Source organism: Mustela erminea, chromosome 3 (genome assembly GCF_009829155.1).
Source record: "Mustela erminea isolate mMusErm1 chromosome 3, mMusErm1.Pri, whole genome shotgun sequence".
NCBI lineage: Eukaryota > Metazoa > Chordata > Mammalia > Carnivora > Mustelidae > Mustela > Mustela erminea.
The window spans coordinates 89,152,531-89,175,520 of record NC_045616.1 but is presented as its reverse complement, the minus strand read 5'-3'; the positions used below and the strand labels follow the sequence as shown (position 1 = coordinate 89,175,520).

The 22,990-nt window shown below is 40.0% G+C and overlaps 1 protein-coding gene across 6 annotated transcripts in view; it reads right to left on the bottom strand.

The window, feature by feature from the left end:
• Positions 1-22,990, bottom strand: part of KLHL3 (kelch like family member 3) — a 259,558-nt gene that overhangs the window by 110,403 nt on the left and 126,165 nt on the right. For 2 of the 6 annotated variants that reach the window (XM_032336625.1, XM_032336627.1), the window contains exon 1: positions 2,078-2,969. The exons of the other annotated variants lie outside the window; for them this stretch is intronic. In XM_032336625.1, the coding sequence (XP_032192516.1) occupies positions 2,078-2,133 (56 nt within the window). In that variant the 5' untranslated portion in view covers positions 2,134-2,969. Of the gene's footprint in view, positions 1-2,077; positions 2,970-22,990 lie in introns of those variants that run through there. 6 annotated transcript variants of the gene reach the window in all.

Below are 22,990 nucleotides of genomic sequence, written 5' to 3'. Positions count from 1 at the left end.
GGGGGCATGATTCAGTATCCAACTATGGCTACAAACTGGAGAGACTAGAATTCAGAAGAATATCACCTAGAACTAGGGTTTCAAAACAGCCTTGTTAGATGGAGAACTTTCAGAAAAGAAGGGAAAGGCATTCCAGGTAAAAGGAACTCTGGGAATGAAGGATCTGGGACTGGATGGAGCAGTATACAGGATGGATGGTCACAAAAGAGACCAAAAACACTGCCCAGCGGGGGGGTATGGGTGAGCAGAGGGAATGCAGACGGGGCCAGATTTCAGAAGACGTGAATGTCTGCCGTGGTAAGCTGGGAACAAAAGGTACTGAGATGGGCGACGTGGTGAACACTGGACGCTGCTCAGTTTGGATTTCTTGCCTATTCTGTCTCTAGCAGGGGAAAAACAAAATTCAGGGGTCATAAAGGCCAGGACATCAGCCATCCCAGCAGAAAGCCACCAGAGTGTTGAAGAACAAGAGATCTCCTAGAGAGCAAAGGATCATTACGTTTCTGAAAAGAGGGCAGGAACACAGCAGATGCCCCAAAATGCTCAGGAAGCAGTACTTTGATCTGCTGCGGCTCAACTCACAAGGACCTTTCAGGCCACCAGTCAAGCAAATCGGCCTGATCCAAAATTCCTAAAGCGCCATTCACATCACCCCTGCCCTTCTGCTAGGTATCAGACCAACAGAAGGTGAGGACACCCCCGCCCTCCCTGCACCCAGCCTAGGAGATAGGCCCTCAGATGCTCTGCTGCCCAGTAGGCCCCATGGAGTCCAACATCTAAGCTCCTGTTGCAGACAGCACGGAAGCAGAAGCTGCATCAGCAGCACACTCACACTAAAAGTCCCAGACTCATCCTGTGGCAGTCATAGCAAGTAACGCAGTGTCTAGGGCCTCTTTAGACCGGAAGACACCCCACTGCCACGCTAATTCTAACAGGGTCTAGAGATGTTAATGGCAACTCCCTGCCGCATGAGATGCAGACGTCAAGCCAGTATGGGCAAAGGAAAGTGTTTACTGAGGTCCTCTCCAGTGCTGAGTTAGGCACACCGGTTATCATTTCACCTGCCAGTTATCATCTGCATCAAACCGACAACGCAGAGCAGCAGCCCTCCCCTCAGTGGTGCAGGGCCACACCTCACCCCTCCCTGCCTAAGGCCTCCTGCCATCACCCTCAAGGAAAATGGCAAGCCTCGGGCTCTTCACCAGCCGCAGACCCACAGAACGAAGAGGCTGACATGGCAGAAGGAGACGTTTTAGCACAGAGGAATGACCCGCCCCCTCACTGCATTGAGCACCTCCGAAATCAAAGAATCAGGTCCTCGGATAATAGTTGAAAACGTACATGCGTGTGCCTGCCAGAAAATAAACTCTCGCTAGTTAGCTCCAGCTCAACAGAAGTACTCCAATTCCCTTCGGTGGATTTCCTATGTCATAAGCAATTCCTGATAGAAAAAGCAAGAGTTCCTCTAGAGCATACATTCCAGGATCATTCATAAACTTTTCAATGAAAATGAGAGTCAGTTCAGAGCAACTGTCATCTGAATGGGTTTCTCTCCTTCTTATTTGAACTTGTGTGTGTATACAGGCACACACACACACACACACGCACATACATCCTTTTAGGATAGACAAGAGCATGGATCGCTTAAGATTTGAGCACATTGGTGTGAAAATGAAAGCAGTCCCTGCCAGGCCAACCCTGCTGTGACATCAGAAACCCCTCACCAAAGAAACACTACCCCCCGGAAAGTACCCAAGAAAGGGAAACGCCTCCTTGAAACAGTCTGAGAAAGGCAATCCTGATTCAGCCCATGCTAAAACTATCCCCAAACACCAGCCAGGAAGTCCCTTCTTTCAGGGGGCCCCACTGCCCAGCACACCCAGACCTGCCTTTGCAGAAGCCAGATCTCTGGAAAAAGGGGCTCCCTCCTCTGACTCCGCCGCCCACTGGGATCCATCAGTGTCCAGGTCTTCCAACCCTGCCTCGCCAATGCAGATATAAAAGCTGGTAGCTGCACCACAAGTACACGTTCACACGCGCACACACATACCACAACACACACTTATTCCATACATACCTTTCACCGTCCATTGTGCGAGGCCCAGCTGGGGTGGCAGCTGCTGAACTGTGCATGCACCCGGAGATCCTAGCTCTGTTCTCCGTTCTCCCCGCCAACCAACAGGAGATCTGATCAGCAACAGTGATTCAGCATGGCTGCGAACGAAGCCTCCTCCCTCTCGATCCTCCTTCCTCTGACTTACTCCCAGCAGCTTCTACCGCAGAAGCAGCAGCAGCAGCAGCAGAAAATGTCTTACCCAGAGCTCCCTGCAGCCCTTTCAGCTGCTAAAAGCAGCAACCCACTTGCTCCCCCTCCCCCGCAGGCTTGCTGCTCCTCCGTCTCCTAGGAACAGCGCGGCCCCAGCGATCCAAGTGCGGTGCCACCTTTCCAGCTGCCTCCACATCTGCCCAGGCATCCCCAGCACAGGCGACGAGATCACCCCAGGGGCTCCCGCCTCCTGTGCCTGCACTGCGAAGGTTCAGGCAGTTCCTTAGCGGCCCAAGAAATACTGGCCCCCGCCCCCTCCCCAGCCCCCACAGGCTACAAGTCCGTCAGCCTGGCCAGATTACTGGAATAAGGAGGCCCCTCTGTGGCCTGTAGTGGAGTTTATCCACCTGGGGAAATTGGCTTGTAGGTCACAGCTCACGTTCCAATTCCTCCTCACAAAATCTACAGTAACTCTGAGAGTCTGACAGATGGAGAGAAGTTAGGGGAGAAGAGCCTGATATAACTGAGAATGCTGAGAGAAATTTCATAAAGAGAACAGGAGACGAGGTGAAACTGAAACAAACCGCCTTTTGCCTCAAGGGGCCAAAGACGATTGCAGCAAAGCCATGACAATGAACACTGCACACAGTGATTTCCCTATGCCGTACCAAAAGACCGCAAATTTCATAGCACGGCCTTAAAATCCCTTCCTAAAGCACTGAAATTTTAACTTCAGCTGTGGCTCCAACTAGTAAGTCTCCCAATGAACCCTCATCTCCAGCCAGAGATCTCTCATACCCTGTAATCTCCAGCTGCTGAGCCTCGATTTAGACTTACTTAACTCTAAAATACCATCTTGGGAAGGCACAAGGTCAGTCTGGGTCTCCTAACCATAGCCAAGAGGCTTAGAGGAAACTGAAGCCATCAGTCCCTGGTGGCCGATTGGTTAGCCATAGAAATGGGTTCAGAAGCTTGCTTAATGCCTCAAAAACCATACATGAGCATCTCTATTCTCAAACCATCCATGTCACACCTGGGATTTTCAGGATGTGTACTACTCCTGGCTAGCTGAGTGATTTGCAGCAAGTACTCCTCCTACTCAGAACCTCAGCCCTTCATCCCTAACACAGGATCGGTCCAGAGTTCCTTTCAGCTCCAAAAATCACATGATTCTGAAAATGTCTTAAATGCTCTGTTTTTCTTATTCATCTGTAGGAATGCTTACGAAGTAGTTTTGACTGGCCTCTAATATTTTGTAGGGGGCTTCAGGGAGGATAACATAATGTGAAAGTAGGAGAGATGATCATGAAATCTATGATTTTTAGAATTTGAACCTGTTAAATTTCTTCACTGCTACAAAGCCTTGAAACAGTGGAACGAACGGGGGGTGGGGGAACACTGAGGTGCCAGAAACTAAGAGTCACTGAATCTTTATAGCCTCCTGAACTCAAAACGGTAAGATGTTATGCTCAATGATCACCTCCTACAGACAACTCAGGGTCCTCTGAGATGGGGGCACTCCCCAAACTCTCAAACGAGAAGAGGTCTGGGTTATTTTATTTACACCCTCCGGCCCCAGATCACCACTTCTCCACAACAATACCCCTCGTATCTTTCTCCATCCGTCCCTTCCTCCTCTAATCAGCCTTGTGGCTCTGCTCCAGATATTTCCTCTTGAGGTGAATCACGGGGATCAGGAGGAGCTGAACACCACAAATAAGGAAACTGAATCCCAGAATCCGTGCCAGAGTGCAGGCATCCACCAGGAAGACGACTGAGTGATTCGTAAAAGGGACATGAGAATAGGGTAAGTCTCTCTTTTATAACTTTATACCTTCATTCACCATTTCACCATACAGGAAAGGGGGGAAATGTCACATCTAACAAACCAGAGAGAAAAGAAAAAGGAGATCAGAAAAGGAAATACTTGAGGCTGAGGATATACAGATTTTATTTGACAGCCAGTATAAAAATTTTATAGCATTTCCTTCGCAACCTACTTTTGCTGTGCTAACCGATGTCACTACAGTGTCTGTGCTGAAAACATACCACTACCACCTACATATTTTATTAACAACTCACTCTATCCATGGAGGCACACAGAACAGAGAACACTTAGAAAAGGTCACCTACCAAAACCAGGGGCACAGTTGAGTCAAGAATCCAAGTCTGCAGATTCCTCAGACAAAGTTCCCACCCTCATCCACTCTAATTTCAGAGCCATATTTTACATTTTCTACTTTATTATCCAAATGTTCTCTGGGCCACAGTCTGAACTCATTTGCTTTGGGCTTATTTGTCTGACTGAACTTCAGATGAAGAGATGCTATTGGATTCTTGTGGCAGGAGAAAATCAACAGAAGCAAAGTGGGGTCTGCGTAGGAAGAAGCCCCATCCTTGGATTGACAGCAATGGTGTCTAACCCCCACTACCCAGCCCTCCATCCCACACCCAAGGCTTCTTCCACAGCTTACCAATAGCACCTAGTGGCCCCAACTCTCCATCCCAAAGCAATCAACCAGCCATGCACACCAAGCTGGTACAGAATTCTTCAGCTTTATGTGGCTCAGGAAGAAACCATGTTAGGAAAAGAAACTGGTTTTTGCTTTTGTTTTTGCTTTTAACTGGTCTACCCAGTTTGGTCTACCAAGTTCTATTCTTCACACACCATCTCTCCCCAAGGAGCCAGAAGAGAATAGCTTATCTAGAGACAGTAAAGCCAACTCTTCCTTTTTTTTTTTTTTAATTTAAATTCAAGTAATTAACATATAATGTACTGGTTTGACAGGTAGAGGTCATTAATTCATCAGCTGCAAGTAACACCCAATGCATTCCATCACACAGTTAACTCCATCCCCCACTCCCCTCCCCTCCAACAACCCTCAGTCTGTTTCCTAAGATCAAGAGTCTCTGGGGCACCTGGGTGGCTCAGTGGGTTAAAGCCTCTCCTTTCAGCTCAGGTCGTGGTCCCAGGGTCCTGGGATGGAGCCCCACGTTGGGCTCTCTGCTCAGCAGGGAGCCTGCTTCCCTCTCTCTCTGCCTGCCTCTCCCCCTACATGTGATCTCTGTCATATAAATAAAATCTTTAAAAAAAAAAAAAAAAGGAGTCTCTTAGGGTTTGTCTCCCTAATTTATCTTGTTTTATTTTTTCCAATCTTCCCCCATGATCCTGTTTTGTTTCTTAAATTCCACATATGAGTCAGATCATATGACAGTTGTCTTTCTCTGACTGACTTATTTTGTTTAGCATAATACCCTCTAGTTCCATCCACATTGTTGCAAATGGCAAGATTTCATTCTTTTTGATAAGCCAGCCATTCTTTTAAGTAACTTTTTTGTCACTTTCATCCTCTCTTTCAGGCATTCGGTTTCTCACATTTGCAGGCTCTATAACACAGTACAGTGGTCCCTACACCTCCCTGCACATCAGAACCATCTGCCTAGACATCTAAAACTGTACACGTCAGGAGATCAAAAAGGGCAGTGAAACTTCTTACGGTTATGGAAATGTTTCACATCTTGACCGCAAGGATACTTAGATGACTGTACACAGCTACTGTTTCATCAAACCAGACACTTAAAATGGGTATATTTTATCTTACATCAATTATATCTCAATAAATCTGGGGAAACAAAAACACTACAGAAAACAAAACAAAACAAAAAACCCTCAAACCTATAGAATTGGGGCCCAAGAAGCAAGAATTTCAATGAACTTCACAGGTGACCCTTATGCACTTAGAACAATGAATAGCTCAAACCATCAGAATGAGAAAGACCAGGATCCAAATGTACTTACCAGAAACACGACTCTGGGCAAAACACTATTTAAGTTTCAATTTCCTCAAGTGCAAAAAGAAGACAATAATAGTACTGACCCTCAAGTATCCTGAGGTCTCAGTAAGAAAAGTATATAGAGGACTCAGCAGACAGCGCTGCCTGCAATGAAGGCCCAGGAACCATTGGCAGCAGTTCATTTCATGGCCTATGCTGATGTTACCAAACTACAGCTCCATGAGTCTTCGGCTCTCAGGTCAAGAAGAAAGTCTTCCAAGGTACCTTGTGCCAGAAACGTGGACCCAGGCCTCCCCTGGAGCCATGTCCACATCGCCAATGATCCCCACTACCAACAGGCCACCAAGAACTAAGCAAAACCAGAGCTAAATTAAGGCCCACCTACATCTGTATCACCAGAACTTCTCCTGAGATTCTGGACTACCTAAAGAGTAGATTTCCCCCTCAAGCTGTTCGAGCTGCCCCAGGAAGCCAGGAGGAAACTGAAAAGGAACTTGGAAGCTCAGAGAAGTCAAAAGATAAACAGAACAGCACCTTATCTCAAGGAATACGTGGCTTCCCTCAGGACTCCTCCTCTGAAGGCCAAAGAACACATAGTTTTAAGAGGATAATCATACATGGCACTTGCGTCTCACTTTAAAACTTACAATGTGTTTCATGTCCCTCATCACCTTTAACTTAAGAGTACATGCCTGAAAAGTAATAGCAGCTTCCAACCCTGGACTATTTACTTGGGACTAGACTCTGCACTCAAGGCTTTATAGGTACCCTTCTCATTTAATCATCACAGCAAACCTATGAGAATGAGCCATTATCCCTGTTTTAAATGTGAGGCCTACAGAAACACAAGAGATTTTTGTAGATGGATTTCATACCTTGCAATTTTACTGAATTTGTTTATTTTTTTTAAAGATTTTATTTATTTGAGAGAGAGAGGGCACAGAGGGAGAGTGAGAGGGAGAAGCAGGCTCCCAGCTAAGCAGAGAGCCTGACGTGGGGCTCAATCCCAGGACCCCAAGATCATGACCTGAGCCACAGGTGGACACTTAACCAACTAAGTAAGCCACCCAGGCACCCCTGAATTTGTTTACAGTTTGTCAAAAAACTGACAGGCTTTAGAGTTTTCTATATATAATTCCATCTCACCTGCAAATAGTGACAGTTTTACTTCTTCCTTTATAATTTCAATCCCTTTTATTTCTTTTTCTTGTCTGAGTGCTATGGCAAGGACTTCCAGTACTATACTGAATAAAAGTGGTGAGAGTGGACATCCTTGTCTTCTTCCTGATCTTAGAGGAAAAGTTTTCAGCTTTTCACCACGCAGTATGATGTTAGTTGTGGGCTTGGCATTTATGGCTTCTATCATGTTTAGGTACATCTCTTCTACACATAATTCGTGGAGAGTTTTTATCATAAATGGACACTGAATTTTGGCAAATGTGTTTTCTGCATCTACTGAGATGATCATGTAATTTTTATCCTTCATTTGGTTGATGTGGGATTTAACAGTGACTGATTTGCAGATATTGATCTATGTTTGCAAACTGGAACAAATCTCACTTGATCACAATGTATGATCCTTTTAATGTATTGTTGACTTCAGTTTCCTAATATTTTGTTCAGTATTTTTGCATCTATGTTCATCTATGTTCTAATTTTCTTGTGGTATCCCTGTCTGGTTATAGTATCAGGGTAATTCTGCCCTCATAAAATGCATTTGGAAGACTTCCTCTGTTATAACAAACAAATTCAGTAAAGTTGCAGATAGAAAATCAATATACAAAAATCTATTGCATTTCTATATACTAATAATGAACTATCAGAAAGAGAAATAAAAACAACTATTCCATTTACAACTCTATCCAAAAAGAAATACCTAGGAATAAATTAAACCAAGGAGGTGAAAGACCTATATACTAAAAACCAAAAGGTATTAACAAAAGCAATTTAAAAAAAGACAACAAAATGGAAAAATATCTAGGCTCACGATTAGAAGAACTAATGTCATTAAAATGTCCATACTACCTGAAGCAATCTATAGATTCAATGCAATACCTGTGAAAATTCCAATAGCATTTTTCTAAAGATTTTATTTATTTATTTATTTGACAGAGATCATAAGTAGGGAGAGAAGCAGGCAGAGAGAGAGAGAGGAGGAAGCAGGCTCCCTGTTGAGCAGAGAGCCTGATGCGGGGCTCGATCCCAGGACCCTGAGATCATGACCTGAGCTGAAAGCAGAGGCTTTAACCCACTGAGCCACCCAGGCGCCCCCCAATAGCATTTTTCAAAGAAATATAACAAATGATCCTAAATTGTGTCTGGAACTATCCCAGATAGGCAAAGTAATCTTGAGACAGAACAAAGGTGGAAGCATCATGCTCCCTGATTTCAAACTATCTTATAAAAGCTATAGCAATTAAAACAATATGGTATTGGCAAAAAAAAAAAAAAAAAAAAAAGACACACACATAAACCAACAGAACAGAACAGAGGGCCTAGAAATAAACTGAAGCATATATGGTCAATCAACTTAGAACAAAGAGTCAAGAATATAGAATGGGAAAAAGGACAGTCCCTTAGATAAATGGTGTAGAGAAAACTGGACAGCCACATGCAAAAGAATAAAACTGGACAAGTATCTGACACCATACACAAAAAATCAACTCAAAATGGATTAAAAACTTGAACATAACCCCTAAGATAATAAAACTCCTGGAAGACAACATAAGTAGTAAGATTCTTGATACAGGTGTTGGCAATGATTTTTTTTAAATCTGACACCAGAGGCATCTGGATGGCTCAGTTGGTTGAACATCCAACTCTTATTTTTTTTTTAATTTTATTTACTTATTTGATAGACAGAGACCACAAGTGGGCAGAGAGGCAGGCAGAGACAGAGAGAGGGGGAAGCAGGCTCCCCGCTAAGCAGAGAGCCCAATGCGGGGCTCGATCCCAGGACCCTGGGATCATGACCCATGCCGAAGGCAGAGGCTTTAACCCACTGAGCCACCCAGGTGCCCCGAACATCCAACTCTTGATTTCGGCTCAGGTCATGACCTCAGGGTTATGGAATTGAGCCCTCCTCAAGCTCCAGACTCTGCGTGGAGTCTGCCTGAGATACTCTCTCTTCCTCTCTGCCCCTCCCCCTGTGCGCTCGCTCTCTCTCTCTCTCTCTAATATATAAAATCTTAAAAAAGAAATCTGACACCAATAGCAGAAATAAATGTGACTACACCATAATAAAATACTTCTGTAGCAAAGGAAACAGTCAACAAAATAAAAGGCAACCTACTGAATGGGAGAAAATATTTGTAAATCATCTTTTTAGGGGCTAATACCCAAAATAAGGAGGCATTCATACAACACAATGGCACAAAAACTAACAATCCAATTTGAGGATTCAGAGGATCTGAAAAGGATTTTTCTAAGGAAGGTATACAAAAGCCCAAAGGGTACATGAAAAGATGCTCAACATCACTCATCATCAGGGAAATGCAAATCAAAATCATAATGAGATATATCACCTCACACCTGTTAGGATGGCGAGTATCAAAAAGACAAGAAATAACAAAGGTTGGTGAAAGTGGAGATAAAGGAACCCTTATTCACTGTTGGTTGGAATGTAAATTGGTATAGACACTATGGCAAACAGTATGGATGTTCCTCAAAAAAATAAAAAATGGAGCTACCATATGATCCACCAATTCTACTCCTGAAGAAAATAGAAACACTAACTCAAAAAGATAACTACATATCTGTAACCCCATGTTCAATGCACCATTATTCACAACAGCCAAGGTACAGAAAGTGTTGCTAAGTGTCCATCAATGGATGAATGCATAAAGAAATTCTGGTATACATACATATACATACACACAATGGAGTATTATTCAGCCATAAAAAATGAGATTTTTGCCATTTGTGACAACATGGGTGGACCTCAAGGGCATTGTGACAAGTGAAATAAATCACATAAAGACAGATACCATATGATCTCTCCTACATGTGAATTAAAAAAAAAAAAAAAAAGAAAAAAAACAAGCAAGCTCTTAAATACAGAGAACAGATTGGTCGTTGTCAGAACCAGGAGTTGGGGGAAGGAGAAATTGGTGAATGAGATCAACAGGTATATCTTATTTTAAAAAGTAATCAGATAGATATAAGTCCACCAGAACACACATACATACATATAAGTGAGGAAACAAAGGATATGAGTAAAATGACTTGACCACGGCCCATAGGTTCGAACTCAGGTCTGCCGGATCTCAAAACCCACTACTAACTACTGTGCACAGCAGGAACTACCTCCATTTTAGAGATAAGCCAACTGAGGCTGAGAGAAAAAAAAGCATGCTTAAGATCACCCAGGCACTTAGTAGGAAGCCAAGTGGGATGTGCAACCAGATTCTCAGATGCCTGGCCTAATGCCCCTTTCACTTCACCGGGAAAAGGGGAACAACAGCATTTGAACCTCCTAAAGATATTAATATAGGCTGGTATCCAAAGCTTCCAAACACTTACTGTTACAGAGTCTTTCACTCTAGACTCCTCTGGTCCCTTAGCTTACCAATCAGGCTTAACCAAACACTGGTCTTGAGGAAACCTAGAGGCACACCACTGGACCCCAAAGTAGGGTAAGTAGGTTTTCTTTGAAAAACCAGACCAACTATAGCAGCAAGCAGGGTGCTTCACACAGTAAGTACATGGCAAACACGCATCTTTTTTTTTTTTTTTTTTTTTAATTTATTTATTTATTTTTTATTTCCAGCATAACAGTATTCATCTTTCAGGATCTTTAAGAATTCCTTCCTCTCTCCAATCGTCAACCTGCAACTGGTGCCCTCTGCTGGTAAATTCATGCATGTCTTCATAACAAAAGCTAGATCTAATTACTACACCAAATGGCTTAAAAAAGGGGGGGGGGTGAAGAATATGCTCCTTCACTGAACTTTGTGTTCAAGAACAAGCATTAATTCCTACTTATATCTTTTTCATAGGTAGCTGTTCTCTAGCTGCTCTTACTGTTGCTCCTGTCTCCCCCTCTCTGGTTCTTTCCTTTCTGGGTACAAAGAAAACTGGGCTTTTTTACATGAAAAGGTAAAATACAGATGTAACATAGTGACAAAATCAAGAATACAGTGATGTGTATGTGAATGAGGTCAGGTCTGCACAACTAGCAGATACAGAGAACGGAGGCAGGCACAGGCTTAACATAATGTAAAACTCATGAGCGAGTATGTTCAAATATTGTGATCACTCTCTACAACTGCATTCCTACAATTCAGCCTCACTGACTATCTAACTCTGTCGATGCAATGGGTGTGCCAGGGAGCTAGAACACAAATCCTACATGAACAGAAGGCCAAAGAGCTTACAAGCTGGTTTGGGGAAATTACACATGGAGACATATAAATAGCGGTTTAAAAAAAAAAAAAAAAAGAGTGAGAAAGAGAGAGAGGTTCAAGAGAGGTAAAAAAGAGGAACTATGGGAACTCAGTGAAGGAGAACAAAACTTTCAGTTTGGGGGAGACAGGAGGAACAGAAATAAAGGTGGATGAGTAATTCTGTGGAACTTCAAAAAAGGTATTCATAAATGTAAATAGTTGCTACTAATTTGTTTCTCATGACCTCATTTAAAATTTTAAAAATAAAACATTGGTTTAATCCTGCCACTTTAATATACTGACATATTATGCCACATTAAATAATATATGCTATTACATATTTTTATAATAAGTTTTTATTGTGGTAGAATACATATAAAACTATTTTAACCAATTATAAGCGCACAGTTCAGTGCATTTACATTCGCAATGTTGTGCAACCATTACCACTAACCATGTACAGAACTACATCATTCCCAAAGGAATTCCTTTAAATGGTAACTCTCCATTCACTCCTCACCCAAGCCCCTGGTTATCTCCATCCTTCTTTTTGTCTCCATCAATTTGCCTATTCTAGAGACCTCATAGAAGTGTAATCATTCAGTTGTCCTTCTGTGTCTGGCTTATTTCATTTAGAATAATGTTTTCAAGTTTCACCCATATTGTAACATATATCGGAATTTCATTCTTTTTTACGGCTAAGTAATATTCCACTGCATGCATAAGCCACATTTTCTTTATCCATTCACCTGCTGATGGACACCAGATTTTAACATTTCACCTTTTCACAGAGCACTATTTAGTAAACATTCCCTAATGTTTAATATTTATAGTTTTCAATCTCTTGCTATAGACAATATCATAATAACAACCTTTGTGCAAAAACTGTTTTCCTTGCATTTTTTTCTTAGGTTAAATTCCTAGTACCAGAGCTCTAGAGCCAAAGGATATAATTTCATGGTTCTTACTAAATATATCCATATTTGCCTTCCTCATTCATCATCTTTCCTAGCCTATGGAGAAGTTACTGTCGTGCAATTTCAGCTGTCAAAGTACAAAACTGTGGTTAAAGTCAATTGGAAGGTGACAAATAGTTTTGCCAATTGAAAATAAAAGCTTTCAAGTTCATAGCTATATGGATCCAGAGATTAAAAGGCAACCACTGTGACTCTGAAGTCAGAAAGAAAGTCGAGATTGAGAAGAGATATGTCACGGCATTTTTGCCACAATCTCCCTTTTGTGACGCAAGTCTCATCTTCCCTGTATGAAAATCTTATTACATGATCAGGACAGAATAACTTCATGGTAACATGAAGTCACTAAATCAGACCAACTTGCTACACATTTCACTGCAGAGACTTTACAAGCAAACAAAATGTGATCCTTCTAACATAGTGACATAACTGTATCTGTCATGGGATGCTACTGTTTATAATAGTTACACCTCTTTTATTCCTAAAGAATTATTTATGGTGCTTATGTCAAAAATTTCTTTCACTTAGATAATTTTAAAGACTGACAGAAGGCAGTTCTTATTATAAACTTGCTTACAAAGAATTTACATGATGGCAGGGAGTCTCCCCAGACTCAATAATGCCAGAAGCTGCTCAAAACTGCTAGAAGAGGCAGTAATGAAAAGACCTAGAGCTTTTAGAGAAAAGAAATTAACAAAGTAGAAACTTCTCAGAAGAGCTGTCCACTTAACATAGGGCTGGCTGATCTTTGTGATGTTTTCCAAAACTGCACCTTCTACCCACAACCCAATGTTTTCCACTTAATTTGATTACACTTAAAAAAAAAAAAAAAAGTTGGCTGTGTCTGATATTACCAAGACCAATCCAACAATGAGAGACTAGCTAGAAGAAATCACAGAACTCAACACTAAGTGTTGTACTAAGAGCTAGAGTTTAAAAGTCACATCGTTAAGTATTCGTAGTTGGCTGTGTCTGGTATTCCCAAGACCAACCCTACATTGAGAGACTAGCTAGAAGAAATCACAGAACTCAACACTAAGTGTTGTACTAAGAGCTAGAGTTTAAAAGTCACATGGTTAAGTATTCGTAGTCCAATCATACAGAAAAAAAGACACAGGCAGTCTGGAGGAATCCATGTATAAGCTTCTTTATGCTCTCTCCTTACCATGCTCTGTCCTCTGTGATGTTTCTGCCCAAGAACTCAATACTCAATGTTTTATAGTTATCCACTACCTAGCACTTATCAAAATTCCAGACTCCCAGAAGGAAAAAAAGGTAGTTAACATAAATCAGATTGCTACACAGTCTAGACACAGTGAACCACCATTCTCCATTAATTTAAGAACACTACTTAAATCTGGGTGCCCCAACGAGAGCCAATCTTGCAGGCATCCCCTCTAAAGACAGCCCAGCAGCAATTAAGATTCATTTCAGCCAAAAAGAATCAATCTGTCTCATATGTAAATGTATGTAGGAGGTACACAAACACAGAGAATTAAAGAGATTGTGGGTCTTTTATACCTTCAGCCAAGTTGCTCTCATTGCTTTCCACATTAACCCTCATTGAAAGCAACTATACCAAAGGAACAGGAATTCTGTTCTAAGAGACGGAAAGCCAGAGACTCTTTTATACTTCAAGGCAGACAATGACATTCTTCTGTTCAAAACCCTGAAATGGTTCACCATTCATGTGGTCAAAGCTAAAATCCTACAACAGCTTGTAAGTGCCTACATGGTCTGGCCCGTCTGACCTCATCAGTCACTCCTTTCCTCCTCTTCCCCCATCTGCAGCCACCATGACCAACTTACTTTTCCTCAAAAACACCAGGCACAATCCCACCCCAGAGCTTCTGCTTTCCTAATCCTCTAACTGGAATGCTCTTCCCCTATGTATCTACACTGCTCACTCCCCCATTTTCTTCAAGTCTTTCCTCAAACGTCACTTTCTCTGAGAGACTCACCTAAACCACCCTATTTTAAAATGCGCTCTCTTCACAAGCATCCTTACAGCACTCCCTACTCCATTTTGTTTTTGGTTTTTGAGATCTTATTTATCTATTGTCAGAGAGCTAGAGAGAGAGCGCGCATGCACAAGCAGAGGGAGCTGCAGGCAGAGAGGGAAGTAGACTCTCCACTGAGCAGGGAGCCCAAGGCGGGGCTTGATCCCAGGACCCCTGGGATCATGACCTGAGCCAAAGGCAGACGCTTAAAGACTGGGCCACCCAGGCGTCCCAGCACTCCCTACTCAAGGTAATTTTTTCATACCGTTCACTCATCATCTGCCAACACACCATATAATTTATTGTTTCATTGTCTCCACTAAAATATAAGCTCTACTGAGGGCAGGGATTTTGGGCTCTTGTTCACTGCTCTGTTTTCAGCTGAATCATTGAGGAAAATAATCATAAATCTAACCTAACATAGTAGGAAATAGGGAGACACTAAAATTCAAACAATGTGAGAAAACTCAGGACAGGACAGCAACTCACAATAGCTCTATCTTCTCCAAGGGTGATGGTACCTGGGAGATCAAGTCATTAGAAAATAGGGAAAGGACTTAAAATTTTTCACGGAAGAGATAAAGGCACACTCAGAGTTATTGAGGTATTCATGAAAGGAATTATTTACAAGGGTGTAGTTACAGGAAAATCAACAATGTTTGACAAACATCTTGGGACCAGCAACAGCAAGCCTGAAGCAGCTATACGACTGAGTGTTTATCAGAACCAGAAAAGACCTAGAGCTGTAAGAGAGGGCCACTGGAACAGAGTTGTGGCCACTGGAAACCAGTTTGCGGAGTATGTGTATTTGGGGAACAGGGGTACAAATATGTACACCTTGCCTTTCTCTCACTCTTTCTCTCTGCTGGTTTCTCCCACTGCCTAAACCAAAAAAGGAGAAGCCAAAAAAGTACACAGTTCTTTAAGAATCAAGCTCCCAAGAACACAAGAAAAAGAAAGGTGGTGGGTGGGCCGAGAGGGGCAAAAAGAGAATACCCAGCACAGTAATCATTTTGTAAAGCTATCTGCAAAGAAACCATACATCACTGTACTTACCAGCATCTTCAACTATGTTACATACCTAAATCTAAATCTCTTCTCTCCATTCCCAAGCATTATCACCATCCTCCTAGTCACACAGTAATTCTGATGCAACTATTCTTCTTCCCACATACCCAGTCATTTGACAATTAAGACTTTCACAACTTCCCTCATAGTCCCTATTTCCAGCACTACCTCTTTGCTCATGCTCTCATTTTCTTACCTGGTTAACATAAGCTCTCTTAACCTTGTCAGCTGAAACATCACTGAACTGCCATCTATTCCACTCAGTGCTACCGAGTTAATCTTTCTAAATTAACAGTCTCACTACCACTATTATTACTCAATAACCATTAGTGATTTCCACTGCCTGCCAGATAAGGTCCAAACTCCTTAGCATAGTATTCAAAGACCTTAGTAATGTGGTTCCAACTTCTCTCAATTTATTTCCCACAGATCTCCTCTACCCTTAGTACAAATTATCCACCTGTAATTGGAAGCAAATCAAGTTTAGTGTGAAGAGTATGATCATCGGAATCAGTCAGACTTGGATTCAAGTCCCAGCTCAACCATTTCCCCAGCTAGAAACCTGGGAAAAGTTACAGAATCTTTCTGAGACAAGCTTCAGCCACCTCTAAAGCAGAGGGTTAGTGAACAGATCCAGTCAGAACATGTGTAAATGTATTTTGTACAATGTTTAGCACATAGGCTCCATGTCTCTACCTATTTGTCCCTCTACCTGAAATTATCTTTTTCTCCCCAATCTTATCTATGTGGCATTTTTTTTTTTAGGTCAAATGCTTTATCTTCCACAATGCTTTTCTTGATCTTTCTTCCAACATGAAAAACATTTCTCCTCAACATTCACATTATTTATACCTTCCTTATATCAACAAATACTTAAACACTTATGGATAGCTAACATGATTCATACCTCTCCCACTACAGTTGAAGCAGCAGAAGTTTAGGAGGTTCCCATATCCAAGCTCATCCAACAAGGGCAAAGCCTAGTTTAAAACCAATCTCAGGGAAGGCCTGGATGGCCCAGTTGATTAAGTGTCTGCCTTCAGCTCAGGTTATGATTCCAGAGTTCTGGGGTCAAGTCCTGCACTGAGGCTCCCTGATCAGTGAGGAGCCTGCCTCTTCCCTCTGCTGCTCCCCCTACTTGTGCTGACAAATAAATAAAACCGTTAAAAAATAACAAAACCAGGGGCGCCTGGGTGGCTCAGTGGGTTAAAGCCTCTGCCTTCAGTTCGGGTCATGGTCCCAGGGTCCTGGGATCCACCCCTGCATCGGGCTCTCTGCTTGGTGGGAAGCCTGATTCTTCCTCCTCCTCTCTCTCTGCCTGCCTCTCCACCTACTTGTTATCTCTGTCAAATGAATAAATAAAATTAAAAAAAAAAAAAAGCAAACCTATCTTAGTACTAAGACTGAGCTACAAACTATATACGCCTATGTGACTACTTACTCTCTTCAAGATGGCTATTCATTCACCTCATTAACTGTGCAAATACCACGTGGTTGGGGGGAAATAAAGATACACCTTTTACTAGGCAGTCATGCCTCTTATCACAGGCCATAATTTTAACATTACATACCAGAGAATATAGTTAAAGTCCTTTAAAGGCATTCTTTCACTCAATCTGTTCGACAACCCTGAGACAGGTATTACTAATATTATCTTTTTATTTATTTATTTATTTATTTATTTATTTATTTATTCAGCGTAACAGTATTCATTGTTTTTGCACCACACCCAGTGTTCCATGCAATCCGTGCCCTCTCCAATACCCACCACCTGGTTCCCCCAACCTCCCACCCTCCACCCCTTCAAAACCCTGATTGTTTTTCAGAGTCCATAGTCTCTCATGGCTCACCTCCCTTTCTAATTTCCCTCAACTCCCTTCTCCTCTCCATCTCCCCTTGTCCTCCATGCTATTTGTTATGCTCCACAAATAAGTGAAACCATATGATAATTGACTCTCTCTGCTTGACTTATTTCACTCAGCATAATCTCTTCCAGTCCTGTCCATGTTGCTACAAAAGTTGGGTATTCATCCTTTCTGATGGTATTCTCTCCTTTTTAAAGACAAAGAAACTGAGGGTTTAGGCCAACTTGTTCAATGTCACAGAAATAGAAAGTGACCGGGTCAAGAATGAAATCTAAACTATTTGATGCCAAAATGTATGTCCTTAAGGACTATGAAATATTAAATCAGATGCTTACTCTGAAGTAAATTGTATTTGCAACATAAACATCAGAGAAAAAATGCACCTTTCACATGGTATCTAATCTAGTAACCAGTGAACGTGTAAAGCCTTAATATAATCAGAGAATGAATGCTAAATAACAATGACACACTCCAAATTGTTTGTATGTTGTTAACAATCCCAGATGATGCTGTGATGCTTAAAAGGAAAGGATCCATCATTTTCAAAGAAACTGAATTTCAATCAGAATGCAGTTATTTGAAGACAAGAACCATGTTTTTCTTACTGCTATGTATCTCCAAATTCTAGATGTCTTTTGCACAAAGGTGATCAATACCTGATGAAAATGATGGCAATCACTGAGAAATAAGCATGTCATTTAAATGCTACACATCAAAGAACTTTAGTTCACATCAGAGAATTTTAAAGCAGATGATGACACAAACCTATTTCAGGTAGTTTTGTTTTGTCTTGTATTTACTTATTTAAGCAAACCAAAGTGGTAAAATAATCATAGGAGTCTAAGAGAATCTGCCTGGGAAAAGGAGGCACACATACAAGGAAAAAATGCCTTCCTAGAAAGGTATCTTTGTGAATCCTTTTCCTCTGTGAATACTTAATTCACCTAGCTCCAAGTGCAAGCAAAAAAGTAGGTGGAAGAAGTAGAAGACTCAACTGCCCTTCCTACTTTCTGATTCTTTTTTTAAAAGCAGATTTCAAATATCTCCTTTTTATGATAAATGCCTTATCTAGTAGCATTTAAATTCTCCTTTAGGGATAATGTGAAGTTCACCCAAAAGCAAGTTCCAATCTCAAAGACTAATGTTCTCAAACCAGTTGTGTGCCTCTTTGAAAGGAGTAATATATTCTATTTCCCAACTAAAATAATTCCACACATTATAATTAGCAAGACTAAATTTAAACATCAAGAACATTCACGAAGTGTTAAAGTCAAATTCAATTTGAGGCTAATAATTCATGCCCACTTATTTTTCAAATACTGCCTCCCCCAAAATTATACAAATGTTAACTTTATTTTTAAGATGAAATGTAGAGAATATATAACTTTTCACTTAAGGCAAATACAGTTTCTTTTGTATCACAAACTGACTTGAAAATACAATTTTGTTAGAAACTTTTACAGTAATTAAGTCAGTTTGTGATCTACTAGTAAGTCAAAATATAAGATATTTGTAAGATGAAAATGCAAGAATGATGAGCATACTGCTAACTAGAGCTTAATAAAAGGGGTCTTCTAAAGGTGAATTACACTCCTGATGGAAAAATCCACTAGTACATGGTGATTATCATTTCCTACTTAATATTTCCACAATCTTGTAAATCTTTCACTGAATAAGTTTCACCTCTCTTAAGCTGATTTTGCTATCAATACTTAGCAAAAATCCTGAATCTTAAAATAATGCAAAATAAATAAAAATGGACGATGTGCTTTTAGTCTACTCTGCAGTCTAATAATACAAGAAAAAAAGGTAAAGAGCCTTTTATTTAGCAAGTTGCTTAATTCAACTTAAAAACAATTTCTGCAGTGAGAAACCTCTATTCACACATACCTGAAATACAATAGTATAAGTTTTAGGTAGAATAAACTAGAGAAGAATAATAAACTGCCTATTTATTGTTATAAAATTTCCAGACTTCAAAGTATAGTCCCTTCAGAATATAAAGGCATGTTTTTTACTGTAGATACATTAAATATGATTTAATCAACTCTTTCTCATGAACTGAAACAAAAAGCTAGGAGGGGAAAATAACTAATTATCAGAAAAATCCTTGTAGGACTCTAGCAGATTTCTCAGAGAACAATCCATACACTAATATGGCCCTACGATTTGGTATAATCTGTGGAATGGAGTGGGGGCGGGGGGGGAGGGGTTGGGTGGCTCAGTCAGTTAAGCATCTGCCTTCAGCTCAGGTCATGATCCTGGGGTCCTGGGATCGAGATCCATGTCGGGGCTCAGCAGGGAGCCCGCTTCTCTCTCTCCCTCCAGCTTGCTTGTGCTCTCTCACGCTCTCTCAAAAAAATAAAATCTTAAAAAAAAAAAAAAGCTGTAGAATGGCTTTAGCCACCTCATCCACCTCATCCACCTATTCTAAATGTCAATTATTTAGAATAGCCACCTCATCCACCTATTCTAAATGTCAATTCTCTGAAGTTTCCTTTGATCCACACAGAAAGTCACCCCTATTGCTCATAATACATGTCTGAGTAAAATGCCCATACTCTATTTTGTTTAAATTCCCACCACCCAAACTAAACCGTGGATACCTCGTGAGCAATTTATTTACTACATTTATTTTACTCTATTTACTACACATATTTTACTATATTTACTACATGTATTATTTACTACATTTAGCTAAGTCACGCTCAATAAATTGTTTATAAAGAATTACAAAAATTAGTGCCAGGGTTTCCTCTTGAAGGCTGTTACTGAATTAATTACCAAATAGGACTAAGAACTAACAGTATCGAATCAGAAAGAATTGAAGCAATTAAAGTCTTTCATACCACAGGAAAAATTAGCGTAAGAAAAATAAGTTGACTTACCAAGGTTAAATAGTAAGATCTGAATCCATGTTTCAACTGGCAATTTAGATTTTGGGTATTGCCCACCTCTGATCCAGAGTAAACCTCTCCCAGCATACCCTTTCCAGGTTATTTTGTTTGTTTTCTCAAGAGCTTCTTGAGGAAGTATTTAGCAATTCACATAATTCAACTTAAAAGCAATTTCCGCAGTGAAAAACCTCTATCCACACACACCTGAAATGCGATGGTACCAGTTTTAGGTAGAATAAACTAGAAAATAATAAACAACTGCCTACTGTTATAAATTTCCAGAATTCAATGTATAGTCCCTTCAGAATATAAAGGCATGTTTTTAATGTAGATATATTAAATATTATTTAATCAACTCTTTCTCATTCAAGGAAAGTTGGGAGAGAAAAATGACTAAGTATCAGAAAAATCCTTGTAGGACTCTAGGGAGATTTCTTAGAGAACTATCCATACACTAATATAACCAATAGCTTCAGCCAGGCTCCTATACTTGACTTTTTTCCTCTTTTTTATGTTGTCAATGGCAACACAAAGCCTGCAAAAGTCTTAAATTAAAAACAGAAAACTGGAAATATGCTAATCAATAAATCATGTGCATCTATGCTATAGTACACCATATAGTTATATAAGATACATGTATAAATATAGAATATCTTTGATGTTAAAATTCATATATATGCATATGTATCTACCTATCCTACCAAAGAAAAAGATCTAGAAAAATTGTTAACAAAGGTTATCTCTGGGAACTGCAAGAAAACAGAAATTTTTTTTTTAACTTTTACAATTTTTTTAAAAAATAAGCAGAAGATTCCTATTTCTCGTTCTCAGCAGCTCCATGATCTTAGGCAAATTACTTACACTAGGTACTACCCTGTAGCTAATACAGCATAGATAATAGGATCTCCTCATAGTTACTGAGGACTAAAATAAATGATGCACAGAATACCTCGCACAACGTAATAGTCGAACCTTTATTTCGGACAGTAATGAAATGTCCTAAGTGATAGTGTGTAGCCATCTTATGGAAAAACTGTCAAATATTTCTGCAGTAAAAACCACTGGAGAAAACAGAAGGGGAGGACAGCAATATGTACCTGAAATGATAAGGCCATTAACTATTCTATCGTGTATAATTGAGCTTTGAAAATTTTCTGTAAAATGTTTTCACTGAATTTACCCTAAGGCTTTAAAAAGCTGCAATTGAGTATGTACCTTCATCTGTGTGTATACAAAGAACTGAAAAATACTTCTGAAACCACAGAACTGCTGCATTCTACCACATTTAACTATGAGTTAACCATCTAATCAATTAAATACACGAGATCAGCAAGAACATATCTGCAAAGATAATGATCACATTACTCATCAATCAAGAGAAAAAAAATCATTCCATCAAAAAGAGTATTTTAACTTATAGGACAACTATACTATGAAACATTTACGGTTGGCCCTCAAACACAGGTTTGAACTACACAGGTCCACTTAGTGATCTTTTTCTATAAATGCAGTACGACATTATAAATATCATTTTCTCTTATTAGTTTAATAATTATCTTCTCTCTAGCTTACTTTATTAGAATACAATATGATAGTGTAACATACAAAATATGTGCTAAATGACTATGTTATAGCTAAAACAACCAGCTGACAGGATTAGTAGTTAAGTTTAAGGAGAGTCAAAACTTACACACAGATTTTAAACTGCATTGGGCGGGGGAGGTGTCACTGCCCCAACCCCCACTGTGTTCAAGGGTCAACTATATAGACAACAGAAAGGTGTATTTGTATTTCTATGAAAATGTTATTGACATACATTAAAAATGCAAAACCATATAATCCTATTTTTTTTAAATTAACTTAGGTGCATACCAAGGAGAGTTAGGAGAATATAAACTTATTAACGATTACCCTTGAGAAGAGGATTTGGTCATATTGGTAGAATATTTACTCACTTTTCATTTATTTTGATTTATAACCAGTTATTTAACATTAGTAAATTTATTTTTAAAATACACCAGCCCCAAGACTCAGTAAGATTTTTGTATTTTCTATTTCCTAGTAGTAATAATGCCGTTTTCTGTGACAATCTAAATGATAAGCAACATAACAACTTTTTAAATAACATACTGTATTGCAGAAAATACGTTTCTTAGGCTTTACCTATTCTTTCAAGGGATTCTTTATTGAAAAAAAATCTTACAATGTATTTTCACTTTTAATAGAAAGCATGAAACAAAGGCACATCAAAATAACCTGCAAAGAGACATTAAGAAAAAAGCACTGCCCTACTCTGGTTTAGAGGCAATTTTTGTTGCCCTGTTTCAGATGGAAGTGAAATAAAGACCTTCTGAAACAGAATAGAACGCATTTTTCCCAGTAATCACAATCTTACACACATTAAGTTGGTTAAAATAGGGGAGACTTACCCAAATGTTATCTTTCTAGGTAAAATCCACTGTCTACTTGCAGTTTTACTCATATCAATCCAACATCCAAAGGTCCACTTTCAGTCAGCAAAGATACAGGCATATAAAATTTAACAGAACACAAATTCGAGAAAAGCAAACACTTAAAGAAGCCTACAAAATAAGCAACACTGTCACTTCTGGTCTTGAGGGGAATAATCATCAATACTAAATTTTCAAGTATCCTCAAACCCTTTAACCTTGCTTAAATGCAGAAATTTATTGTGAGGCATATTTAAGAAATTATGTTCAAAAGCACTAAGTTATTGGAAG